This window comes from Plutella xylostella, chromosome 24 (assembly GCF_932276165.1).
Source record: "Plutella xylostella chromosome 24, ilPluXylo3.1, whole genome shotgun sequence".
Lineage (NCBI taxonomy): Eukaryota > Metazoa > Arthropoda > Insecta > Lepidoptera > Plutellidae > Plutella > Plutella xylostella.
In genome coordinates this window covers 2,435,263-2,449,045 of record NC_064004.1, presented here as the reverse complement: position 1 = coordinate 2,449,045, position 13,783 = coordinate 2,435,263, and the positions used below count along the sequence as shown (strand labels likewise).

The window sequence follows — 13,783 nt, the reverse complement described above, 5'->3', positions numbered from 1 at the left end:
CTTCAGCATCCTGCCGCCAGAACCTGGAACCGGTTACTACGTAACGAGGGGGAGACTGTTGACGACGAATGCTGAAAACAATACGCACCGCGGTAAACAATGCCAAAAGCGGCCATGTTTATGCTGCGCTAAACAGATAGCGCTTGCGTGACCAATTCTGCCTGGGTCTTATTTTTTGTGAAAATTTGATTGTTTTATTTAGCTTTTTTCTGTTTAAAATCATGATGATTACGCTTATTTTGTTCATGTACATAAGTTATTAACTAGTTTTAAGTTCAATAAAGAGATATTGATGATTGTGCAACGTTAGAAATCACTTAGTAAAATGTAAGGAAAATTGTTATAACTTTTTAGTTTATGTACCTAGAGTAGGTGTGTTTTATTTCCCTGCTAGACTATTTAGTAATTAAGTTGATTAAAACGTTAAAATGTACATAGGTTAAGTCTTTATAATAAATAAATGCGTTTGAAACAGTAAAGGGAAGCAAAAGAGGGCAATAAAAAATGATCAAAAAACAAGGTTCGTCTGTGCGGCATAGCTTCGAGGTAGCTAAGCAACCATTTCGCTAGGTAGAATTCGTACTACGCCAGCCGAACAGAGGAACAATAAGAAGACTAGAAGAAGCCTGAAAACACTTCTGCCTCCCTTTCTGCTCACTTTTCAAGAAAGAAACTGGAGTTTTACTTCTGCCCCGGTCACCTACCTAAGCCTAGGTATTCAACAACCTTAAGAAGCAAGTTCAAGTGGATTACGGCCATCGGTTAACTTCGTTTTGCAACTGTAAGCAATCCGCTACAGTTTCGTTCCTCGTTCATTCAATTAATCATGGTATAACTTGGTAGAATGTAAATGTACTTATCCCAGATATTTACTCGCGTATAAATTTTATTCCGGTATAGCTATTCTCGTGTAACGAGATGTTTGGACGAATCCACCCTTACTGAGAACCAAATTTACAGTACTTAGTTACATACAATACAAATATTACTTTATATTCATGCAATAGAAAGCATATTGCCACAATAGTCAAATATTGTGTATAGTGGTTTGCAATGGAAACCAGCAATCATGTAAACAAACCAAATTGTCACGATTACTCCGTAATCACATACATTTTCGATCAATTTATGAACATAGTCTGATTTCAACGAACACACCATTGTTTTCACATTATCTTCAACACGATTTAACTTGTATTTATAAGTTAAATTTGTTAAAACATTTGCAACGTAAAAATTTCGAAGTATTTGACAAGCTGTCATCTTAGTTTTTTACTCATCGAACTCTATAAGTCATTGAAAAGTTAGTGTTGTTCGTAATCTGAAGTTATCTTTTATTTTTAATTTAATAAATTATTTTAATTTAATATTATTTGAATACAATTTAAAAAAAATTCAAGAGCTTAATATAATTAACCAAAACTAAAAAAGGAAGAGGAAGAAATGAAAAAGCTCGACGGCATTTTAGACATGGCAAGCGATGACATAGTGGTTCCATTTATAATTACGGTCACCGGCGACACTTCTGATAGTGATGATGACGAAGACGAAGATTTAAATTTGTTTTAATAAACACTTTTTTATATATAATCAATTTTATTTTATAGTCTATGGCTTATATATTTAATCTAATTAGAACACTATGACATCACTATGGGCATAAACAATACGCTGTCAATGTCAGTCCGCCATATTTGTTTACATGATTGCTGGTTTCTATTGCAAACGACTGTACAAAGGTCGACCCATCACGTCAACTTGTGTCATGTTCATGTCATATACTTACAATACAAATTTAACTTTATTGTGTTGCAATATGGAGCATATTTGAGTGGTTCGTTGACTAGCGAATGGCTGTAATATTACCAGCTACCCTAAAATTATTCATGCTTTGAATAGCTCACATCAGAGGCTATATAATGCAAATCCATTACAGCTACGTAATATAAAAATCCAATACTAATTAATTTACCTATATCTTCAACAGGCAACCAGCTGCAGCAAAACCCGCTCATCCCACAAGCGGGTCAACCCCCACAACTAATACCCACATCACAACCCCTCGGCATACCGACTTCGCAACCCCTAGGAGTGCCCACTTCGCAACCTATGGGCATACCGACGTCTCAACCTCTGGGCAATATGGGTATGCCCCCGTCTCTGGGAATATCCGTGTCACAGCCGTTGGGTATTCCGGGTACTCAGCCGTTGCTGATGCCTGGGCAGACTCCGCAGATGGGGATGCCTCATCCGATGAACCCTATGGGAGGAGAAATGCCTCCGGGTGAAGAGCAGAGTGATGAAATGGTAAGTTGGTTCTAATATTATGCGTTTATCAACACCAAAATGATTTTGGTGCTTACTGTAACTGTGTAACAAGGGTTTTACTTTAAATTCTGCATCATTGATTTGAATTTTACATTGTTTGTGTTGTGTGAATAAGAATAAGTCTTCTTTATGTCCCCATGTATAACGACATAAGTTAACTTCTTTATGTCGTTACTCGTTATGAATTTCTCTTCTCTTCTTCTTAATCATTATTCATAAAAAAAACTTTTTTTTCTGAATTTCCTCCCTTTTATTACGACTTTTTTTTTAATTTGCCACTGTATTTGCAGCGCATCCCACCGGAACTGGCGGCGGCGGCAGCTGAATGGACGACGCACCGCGCGCCCGACGGCCGAGACTACTACTACCACGCGCGGAGGCACGAGAGCGTGTGGGTGAAGCCACAACCACTGGTCGACTTAGAAGGTAATTATAATAATAATATTTGGGGTCATCTCTTAAAAAAGCGCTCTTTATTTACCAAAATGGCAGTCTTTTTGCGAAAAATACCCTTAAAAACTTTTTTAGTCCTTCGGGCTATTACTTCCCTCGCTACGATCATTTTTTTTTTTATTATTTTTATTTATTTTATAAAACTTATACTATCCTTACAGAGTAACCTAATTCGATAGCAAGCTCAATTTATTATAATTATAATTAATTTGAACAATGGCAAATCACATACACAATAATACAATAAAAATTACATCTAATCAATAAAATAAATCTAAAATCAACATAAAAGCAATTTTCACACAAACATTTCATTACATATTATAAAAATTATTTTTCCTTAATTTATCATTGTAGCATAAAGCCGACTGTGCAGTTTTAGTAAATTCGTTCAGAGAACAACAAAATATGTCAACTGTCTCTGAGATACAGTTGAGAACGCGGAGGGCGCGGGTGAGCGGGGCGTCCCGCAGCAGGTTGGTGCGCGCGCGCGGCACAGCCAGCATTGTAATTATGTCTCATATGGCGCTGGCGGAGTGACTACTACTACCACGCGCGGAGGCACGAGAGCGTGTGGGTGAAGCCACAACCACTGGTTGATTTGAAAGGTAATAATGATAAGTATTGATTTTACAAAAAATGCGCTCTTTATATCAACCAAAAATGCAGTGTTATTGCAAAAAAAAACCCTGATTAAGTGGCCCTGGCGATTAGCTCCCTCGCTACATGTAATTATGTCTTATGTAATTATGACTACTACTACCACGCGCGGAGGCACGAGAGCGTGTGGGTGAAGCCACAACCACTGGTTGATTTGAAAGGTAATAATGATAAGTATTGATTTTACAAAAAATGCGCTCTTTATATCAACCAAAAATGCAGTGTTATTGCAAAAAAAAACCCTGATTAAGTGGCCCTGGCGATTAGCTCCCTCGCTACATGTAATTATGTCTCATGTAATTATGACTACTACTACCACGCGCGGAGGCACGAGAGCGTGTGGGTGAAGCCGCAACCACTGGTTGACTTGGAAGGTACACAATAGTATACATACATTATTATTATACATGCATTATTCTCATGCCTAATTCCCGAAGCGGTAATCAGCGGTGATTCAAGTCACCCGCTTTTCGCTGTACATTTACAGTCTCGTGATAGGTCGCGAGCCGTATCGACGTTGGAAGGTATGGTATAATGGTTTATAATTCTTCGAAAAGACGCTCTCCAATCAGCCTGCTAAGCGTGGAGATTATGGCAACCATGTTCCAGTCTTGGAGAACTAAATTATTACGCTATTTATTTTAACCAAAAATACACTCTTTATCCAGTATTTACTTTTTTTGAACCCCTTTTAGTTCAACCCTTGGGTTATAAGCGCCTTCCCTGCTATTTGGCGCCAAACTCCGCCTCAGGGACTAAATAAGCGGCTTTCATCCCTTGGGTATCAATAACAATATTCTGTTGTTTGTTACAGAGTTCCAGAAGCGAGCGGCCGAGAAGCAAGCCGAGAACAAGCAGCAACAGCAGGAGAGTGCTCCGGAGAAGATGGATGTGTCGGAACCTAATAAATCTGAAGGTAAATAATATACAATAGAAAATATTTACATACATAGTTATAGTAGGTACATACATAAGCTGTCAAAATCATCCAAATCCAGCTTTACTAAAAAGCAGATTTTTCAATAGTCAGATAAATGTGCATGTGGATGATGCGTACAGCTCTAGATCGCATCCAGTGGCGTGTTTTAGGAGAGGTCTACATTCAGCAGTGGTCTGCTATAGGCTGAAGAAGAAGAGAAATGTTATCTGTGGATTTTTATATGAAACACACATGATGTACCTCACGACTGTATTCCCCGAGGGGTAATCAATGGTGGCTCGCAAACGAGACACTCAAAGTTACAGTTTTCCTATCTAAAGCTGGCAAGCTGTCAGCTTTAGCTCGTAAAATTACTTGATTGAAATTTTCATGAAATACCGGTTTATAAAATAAAAAAATATAGAAAACAGAATGCGGTCATAAAGAGAACACTGATTGCAATAATTACTTTAGATTATTAATTATCCATACGTACTTTGTATATTCACAGAACAGAATTGGCCGTGCGAGAATAATAAGCCTTTCTTTTTGACGAATTTCACAATAAAACCGTTCAAAAAAATCAAGCGTGAGTCTATTTCTATGAAATATTAAGTAGTTTGGTGGCTATAAAGTAAATCTAAATAAGTACAAGGTAATTACAGTAAAAGTAATTAAAAGGCGTTCGTCTGAATAGGCACTTTAGTTAGAAGGTCCGATAGTATATCGATAATAGTGAGCCTAGTATAGTATAATAGAGTGACTCCGCCATACAGTGTAAACTCCGCCCTAGACGAAAGCAAAGGCGAATGATATTACTCACTGAATGCCAATACGTTCTCCTTTGCACCTCATCCGATGCCATCATTCGCTCTCATCTTTGCTTTCGTGGAGGGCAGGAAAAATACTGAATCGCATAGCAGGTTTGGATTCTCTAAATCGGTAACTTAGGTATCATTGAAATTTTTAGGGCTCCCACACATAAACATGTAACGACGTCGCATCGTGCCACTGTCTCGCTCTCTCTCATTGAAAACCTGCGAGTGGCAAGGAGACGTTTTCACGACGCGACGTATCGTGTTTATGTGTTGAAGCCCTTAAATAAAAATAATAATATAGCCCTTACGGAATCATCGTTTATTCTGACCATCGGATATCTATCCGACCCCTTTTTCCCTAATTTTATATCACTTCCCTATATTTATATTTCCTTTTCTTTCAGTGGTAGACGTAGAAGCTCACGCCGAAGCCGCCGCGCAGGCGTCCCGCTCTCGCATAGAGCGGCAACAGGCGGACGAGAGACAGAGACAGGAGAAGGAGAAACAGGAGAAAGAGGAGAAGGAGAAAGCGAATAGCAAACCGATGTGGAGCACGCACATTGTGGGGACGCCTTGGTAAGTGTGTGACAACTATAAACTATACAGGGTGTTGCAAAAACCTAGAGTAAGCCGAAACGGGGTAGCTCAGGGCATCGGTGTTCTAAACAACTTTTGTTCAAAGACCACTTTTGTAGAGAGAGAGAGACAGAAGAAGGAGAAACAGGAGAAAGAGGAGAAGGAGAAAGCGAATAGCAAGCCCATGTGGAGCACACACATTGTTGGGACTCCTTGGTAAGTAGTTAACAACTATACCTATGTTGCAAAAATTGTTATCTAGTAAGCTGAAAGGTGGTGGGAGTTCGTTCTGAACAAGTTTTGTTCTAAGACTTTTGGAAATTGGTGATAAAACACTTTTGCAACAACCTGCCTCCGCTACACGAGTTCGTTATCGACGAAGATAATCGTTAGTCTATCGCGATTAACCATAAATACGGCGCTGTGATTGTTGGAACGCGCAATAAACGATAACGAACCTGTGTAGCGACCGCTGTATAATCGTTTGCAATAGAATCCAACAATCATGTAAACAAACCAAATTGTCACGATTACTCCGTAATCACATACATTTGACGAGCAATTATGAACATAGTCTGATTTCAACGAACGCACCATTGTTTTTACATTATCTTCAACACGGTTTAACTTGTATTTATAAGTTAAATTTGTTATAACATTTGCAACGTAAAAATTTCGAAGTATTTGACAAGCTGTCATCTTAGTTTTTTACTCATCGAACTCTATAAGTCATTGAAAAGTTAGTGTTGTTCGTAATCTGAAGTTATCTTTTATTTTTAATTTAATAAATTATTTTAATTTAATATTATTTGAATACAATAAAAAATTTTTTTCAAGAGCTTAATATAATTAACCAAAACGAAATAAAACCGGCCAAGTGCGAGTCGGGCTCGCGCACAAAGGGTTCCGTAGCAGCAAAATTACAGTTAAATCAACCTATCTCAAAAACTATAAGAGATACTTTGATCAAACCAAAAATCGTTGAAAGAGTTAATTAGCATGCATCACCTCTATTTTTTTTAGAATTTTATACCCCGTAGTTATAAAAATAGAGGGGGGGGGACATACTTTTTACGACTTTGAGAGCTGATATCTCAAAAACCGTTCACTTTAAGAAAAATGTTTTTTAGAAAACTTTATATCATTTTAAAAGACCTTTCCATTGATACCCCACACGGGTATGTACATCGAAAAAAAAAATTTCATCCCTCAGTTACATGTATGGGGGGCCCCACCCCCAATTCTTTTTTTACTATTTAGTGTCATATTTTTGTAGCGGTTCATACAACACATATTCCCATCAAATTTCATCACTGTAGTACTTATAGTTTCCGAGTAAATCGGCTGTGACAGACGGACAGACGGACAGACGGACATGACGAAACTATAAGGGTTCCGTTTTTGCCATTTTGGCTACGGAACCCTAAAAAGGAAGAGGAAGAAATGAAAAAGCTCGGCGGCATTTTAGACACGGCAAGCGATGACACAGTGGTTCCATTTATAATTACGGTCACCGGCGACACTTCTGATAGTGATGATGACGAAGACGAAGATTTAAAGAAGAATGGCGAAACCTGACCCGCTTTGCGTAAGTTAGCAGCCACTAACCAAACCTATTTTAAGTTATTGATAAAAATGTCTACTATCAGGGAAAAATATTTAAAAAAATCTAAACCATGGGGTTCTTGAGATATTAGGGTCCAAAAGTAAATTATTTAATATATTTTTTTTCGTTAAATAAGTTTATTGATGAATACTACACGCACAAACAAGTTTTATAATCTAAATCATGAGATTTCCAATACATAGCGCATCACAAAATGTATTACATGATTTTATTTCTGCAAATAATATCAAGATTATTTTTGCACATTTCACACTCGGAAATCAATTTTTATAAAGAGATCAATTTCAAAAATTATTTCATTCTATTCAAGTTCCCGTTATCCCGCAGTAACATAGAATACTTTTTATCCAGGAATTCCCACGGGAACACTTTTAAAAACTATTTTTAGCTCAAGGTTAACATCTAGTACAGTAGAAAGACTTGATCTTTCAGCACTTATATCTTCGTTCTCCCATGCCTCATAATAATAAAATTAATACCAGTATATACTGTAGTCACGGACTACACATCAGTGTATGTTTCATCAATGGCCGCTCTGGGTCATGGCGCTATAGAGAAATTGCCATTCTCCTTTGTTTTAATGAACACTTTTTATATATAATCAGTTTTATTTTATAGTCTATGGCTTATATATTTAATCTAATTAGAACACTATGACATCACTATGGGCATAAACAATACGCTGTCAATGTCAGCCGGCCATATTTGTTTACATGATTGTTGGATTCTATTGCAAACGATTATAGGTATAGAGAGAGAGACAGAGACAGGAGAAGGAGAAGCAGGAGAAAGAGGAGAAGGAGAAGGCTAACAGCAAGCCGATGTGGAGCACGCACATTGTGGGGACTCCCTGGTAAGTGTGATTATACAGGATGTTAAGAGAAGGTATAATAAGCCGAAAGTAAAAAATAGATACACAATTTTTGCAACTGTAGGTATAGATAGATAGAGAGAGAGAGAGACAGGAGAAGGAGAAAGAGGAGAAGGCTAACAGCAAGCCCATGTGGAGCACGCACATTGTGGGGACTCCCTGGTAAGTGTATACTTAACAACTTTAAACTATACAGGTTGTTGCAAAAAGGGAAATAGTAAGCAAAAATCAGAAGGTCTTGGTCTGAACAAATTAGGTTCTACGACGTTTGAAAATCCGCTATAAAACTCTTTTGCAAAAGGTGCGGGTTGGTGGTGGAGAGTTGGTCGACAATCAATGACTGACGCCAATTGAACTGGCGAATCCTCTTTTACAAACCATGACAACCGCCAGTCAAAGCGAGGGCTAGATTTCGCATCTGCTCAACTCTATGGAAACACTAAAACACCTCACATTTTCCTAATGCTAAACATAAAGGTTGTCTGGCAGAAATCGCTTTGATTGATACCCTAATTAAGTTACAACTTGTAAATTTTATTATTCTTTTTATTTTCTATCTAATCAAACTTTTCTCCTATAGCCGACTTAATCTTAGGATGTATGGCTTATAAAATAAATGAGATTATTAAAAAAACTTTCCACCTCCCCAGGCGAGTAGTATGGACAGCGGAAGGGCGCGTCTTCTTCTTCAACCCGTCCATCCCGAAGTCGGTGTGGGCGCGCCCCGCCGAGCTGGTGGGCCGCGAGGACGTGGACAAGACCATCAGCCAGCCGCCCAAGGCCGTGCTCAAGCTGCAGGTGAGTTATATACGTCTATATATGTCTAAAGCAGCATATTTAAAAGATGGACCATATGATAATATGCCAGCGCACTTATTATATTATTGTGTCTTAAGATGAAGGTTGTGTAGTCGTCTGGTAATAAGAAAGCGCGACGCGATTACGCTCGTTTAAAAACCAGTTATAAGGTATGATGTGGTCAAGATACAATTTTACTTATATACCTACTATACCTAGTATGCTGTCCGGTCCTTATATGCTGCTCGTATGTAAGTATATACAGCACTATCCGATCCCGCTATTTCCCTTTCCATATCCAGAGCGCAAGAAGAGTGTGCGATGCCATTGGTATGCCAAATGGTCGCTATTTGGCTACTGCGCCATTGACGCTAATACTGTTAAATTGACGCAAATGGTGTCCAATTGGCGCAAATGCTGTGAAATTGACGCATTGTTCCGATTGGTCCTTATACTGGTAGTATGCTGGATCCTACTAACCACTATTTAAGCAGAGCATGATTCGCTATAGGTACGTATAGTTACTCCTAGTTCCTCGGCCCCACTATCCTCTGACACACAAGGCCGAGTGTTCTTCTTCAACCCGTCCATCCCGAAGTCGGTGTGGGCGCGCCCCGCCGAGCTGGTGGGCCGCGAGGACGTGGACAAGACCATCAGCCAGCCGCCCAAGGCCGTGCTTAAGCTGCAGGTTAGTAATATTATCTAATGGTGGCTAGAGCAGCACATATAAAAGATAGACCATACGATAATAGGCCAGCGCACTTATATGCGTAACGTAAAAGAGATCGCCTTTTTTCTCCTGTCGACCAGGCGTTCGCGTGCCTTCGTTCTACTGGTCGACAGAAGAAAAAGAGGCGATCCCTTTACGTTACGCTTATATGTGCGATGACCTATAAGAGCGCAAGAAGAGTGCACGACGCCATTGGTATGCCAAATCGTCGCTATTTGTCTACTGCGATATTGACGCTAATACTGCAATATTGGCGCAAATGCTGTGACTGGTCCTAATACAGGTAGTATAGTATGCTGGATCCTACTAACCCCTATTTATCACGCAATTCACGCATAATGGCCCACCTTAGAATCTAAATGCGGAAAATCAGTTCGCCACGATAGAGATATAGATAGAACCCCTATTAGAGCATAGCATCATTCGCTATAGGTATAGTTATCAATCCCTCGCCACGATAGAGAGATAGATAGAACCCGTAATAGAGCATGATTTGCTATAGGTACGTATAGTAATCAATGCCTATATAAGCAGAGCATGATTCGCTATAGACACTTATAGTTATCCGAGAATGCTCGGATCGCATACCTCCCTCCTAGTTCCTCGGTCCCACTATCCTCTGCCACACAAGGCCGCGTGTTCTTCTTCAACCCGTCCATCCCGAAGTCGGTGTGGGCGCGCCCCGCCGAGCTGGTGGGCCGCGAGGACGTGGACAAGACCATCAGCCAGCCGCCCAAGGCCGTGCTCAAGCTGCAGGTGAGTAGTGGACCATGTGGTGTCTTGAGATACGGGGTATAATCGACTGGCAAGAAGAGTGTGCGACGCCATTTTTGATATTTTCGACTTCTTCGTCATTGAAGCTCTTTTCATAAATTAAAGATAGCCGCTATTTTGGTCAGAATGCTAGATTCCCACTCTAACTTGACCACACTCGGTCGCTATTGGCGCTCTCCATGTGCTCACTTATTCATCCGTTCATGTATGTACCTTGTTTTATTTTTGTCTCGTATGGCAAAAATAATATAGATATTTTTACGTCGCCGCTCGAGAACTCGTCTACCTCAACGATTATCGGTTCTTCGGCAGATATGACCAGCCCATTGCCATTTCCGCTTGTATATTTTGATAGCTATGTCGGTAACCTTAGTCCTCTGACGGATAGCCTCATTTCTGATACGATACATCAGAGAAACCCCAAGCATAGCTCTATCCATAGCACGCTATGCGCGTGCTTTGCGTCAACTATGAGTTGTTTTACTACCTTGTTTTACTTCTATTTCATAAGCCAAATACAATTATTCATACATACCAGTACATAACTAAATCACAATCTTCCCCCACAGCAAGCGAACAACACGGCGCCCCCGGCGGCGGCCAAGTCGCCGGCCAACGGGGACCTGAAGCGGACGGTCGAGTCCGACAGCGACGAGTCTGAAGAGGAGCCCGTGAAGAAGCAGCAGAAGGTGGAGGAAGGTACGTCATCATCATCATCATGACCCATCATGTCCCCACTGCTGGGGTACGGGTCTCCTTCCAATGAAGGAAGGATTTCGGCCTAGGAGTGCGTGTTGGTGGACCCCAACACTAGCAAGCTAGTTCTGAGAGAGTTGTCGGGTAAGTGGGCAACCTGACTGTCAGATGTTTTCAAGATGCCCGAAGGCCTCTGGCTAGTCTTAACGACTGCTGCAGAAGCATCAACCGGGACCCACAGCGGCAGCGTCCAGAAAAGAACCATTTGAAATCGGTCACCCATCCAATGGCTTACCATGCCAATTGTTGCTTAATCACTGAAGCCAGCTCAACTACAGACGCTTCTATTGTTTTATAATTTTCAAAACTCGTAAAAAGTTATTCCGAATTATCACTTGAGTTACACTCTTTCGGGTAACCCTTCTGTGACATCCTATATATTTATTTATTTAATACTTTATTGCACAAATATGAGATATAAGTGTACAAAAGGTGGACTTAATGCTATACTACTACAATATCGTATTCTTCCACAGTTAAAAAGGCCGCGGCCACATCCACCACCTCGATCGACGCCAACAAGGAAGCGGCCATTGAAGCAGAGGTATTTTTTATGTTATAAACTTGTATTGTACATATTTAAATAATTTATTAATTGAGTCATATAAAGATACAGTTTGGTAGAGATTGTTTTTGTACTGGCTCCGCGGCACGGATCCGTTGTCGATGTCGATAAACTCCATCACATCATACATTCCCTTATATCCATGCCGTATTTATGGCGATATGAAGTGACGTTTACCAAAATCGATAACGGACCCGTGACGCGAGTCTTCAAATCTTGTTATGTTGCCGTCACTATGCCAACTTAACCTTTCCCCACCCCCTCCCCAGGTGCGAGCAGCCCGCGAGCGCGCCGTGGTGCCCCTAGAGCAGCGCATGAAGACCTTCCGCCAGATGCTGCTCGAGAACGAGGTGTCCGCCTTCTCCACGTGGAAGAAGGAGCTGCACAAGATCGTGTTCGACAAGCGGTACCTGCTGCTCACGTCGGACCAGCGGAAGCAGGTATTCACACACGTGCACGCGAGTGCGAGGGTGTTCCACGCTCTGTGCCGTGCTCCCCCTCGAGCAGCGTATGAACAGATTCTGCTGGAGATCGACGTCAAGCGGAAGCAGATCACAATAATTTTAGTTATCTCAGAAACAACGGTTGTTATCAATTATATCCACCAAATCGATTCAATCGATGTAAGTTCATAGAATAGAATAGAATAGAATAAATCTTTATTCAAAGAAAACAACTTATGATATTACATACATCCCACAAAACCAAATGTTAATATGGTTTGACTGTGGGTAAGGAGTCGCACTACATAACAAATTTATCATAGCTTAGTAGCACATATGCACATTTATATATACCTAGCTTACATTATAGTTAAACAGGAACATTTAGTTTTAGAGTTTTAGATTAGTTTTAGATTTAAGATGTTGATGATATATACATACTGGTATAAAGTTAATTTTGATACATTATAGGCAATTAGGTACTTTGGATAGTGTTTAAGAGGTAAGTTTTATACATGACTAAAAATTTATTTATATTCTTCTCGAGTCTAATATGAGATGGCATTTCATTCATTAATCTAGGAACCTGTCTTTTTAGCATTCTTCCGCCAAAGTAGTTATTAACCCTTGTAGTTTCAAACTTTCCTTGGGCTGCGGATCTTGTATTAAGTCCGTGCTGTTTTAGTATTTTATGGTTCTGGCTGCTATGGTTGCTTACGGCTACATTGTGTTTATATTTTAACGATGCTGGAAGAATTTTGCATATTTTAAAAAGCTTTTTATAATCATGATTTAGTTTGGCTTTAGTTTTTTTGTCTACCAATAGTTTTAAGAATCTGATTTGTAAAGTTTCAATTTTGTCTATATGAGTTTTAAAAGTTGAACCATAGCACTCAATACCATAACTAATAATAGAATCAACCAATGAAAGGTAAATAGTTTTTAACATAAATTTTGGGACTTTATAGCTGAGTTGGTTGAATTTACATAACAATATACGAAGTTTGCTTACAATGTAGTCTACATGATCTATCCAACCCATATTTTCATCTATACACATGCCGAGGTATTTAACATGAGGTACTTTATTGAGGATATGACAATTACAATTTGAACCATTACTATGAATACAAGAGAAGTCATGTGCAACCAATTTACATGGAATCTTAGGAATGCATGAATAAGGAGATTGAATCACAATTAGGTTCGTTTTATCTGAATTGATAACAATGCCGTTGTCGTGGGCCCAGCGGGTGATATTGTCGATATCCTCCTGCACGAGAGGCGTGACCTCGTCCATGTCGCGGCCGGCCCGCAGCGTGCACAGGTCGTCCGCGAACATGTACGATGAGCAATGGCGGATCACGTTGCACAGGCTGTTGACGTGCATCAGGTAGCACAGCGGGCCGCAGCCGGAGCCCTGCGGCACCCCGCGCCCCGCCGCCGACTGCGCCCCGCTGTACCC

At 40.1% G+C, this 13,783-nt stretch overlaps 1 protein-coding gene across 1 annotated transcript in view; it reads left to right on the top strand.

Annotated features, from left to right (window-relative positions):
* LOC125488455 (transcription elongation regulator 1-like) overlaps nt 1-13,783 on the top strand; it is a 56,366-nt gene that overhangs the window by 18,164 nt on the left and 24,419 nt on the right. The window contains exons 8-15 of the mRNA XM_048629741.1: nt 1,988-2,307; nt 2,619-2,754; nt 4,256-4,357; nt 5,583-5,754; nt 8,903-9,050; nt 11,124-11,253; nt 11,787-11,854; nt 12,145-12,315. Of these exons, the coding sequence (XP_048485698.1) occupies nt 1,988-2,307; nt 2,619-2,754; nt 4,256-4,357; nt 5,583-5,754; nt 8,903-9,050; nt 11,124-11,253; nt 11,787-11,854; nt 12,145-12,315 (1,247 nt within the window). The remainder of the gene's footprint in view (nt 1-1,987; nt 2,308-2,618; nt 2,755-4,255; nt 4,358-5,582; nt 5,755-8,902; nt 9,051-11,123; nt 11,254-11,786; nt 11,855-12,144; nt 12,316-13,783) is intronic.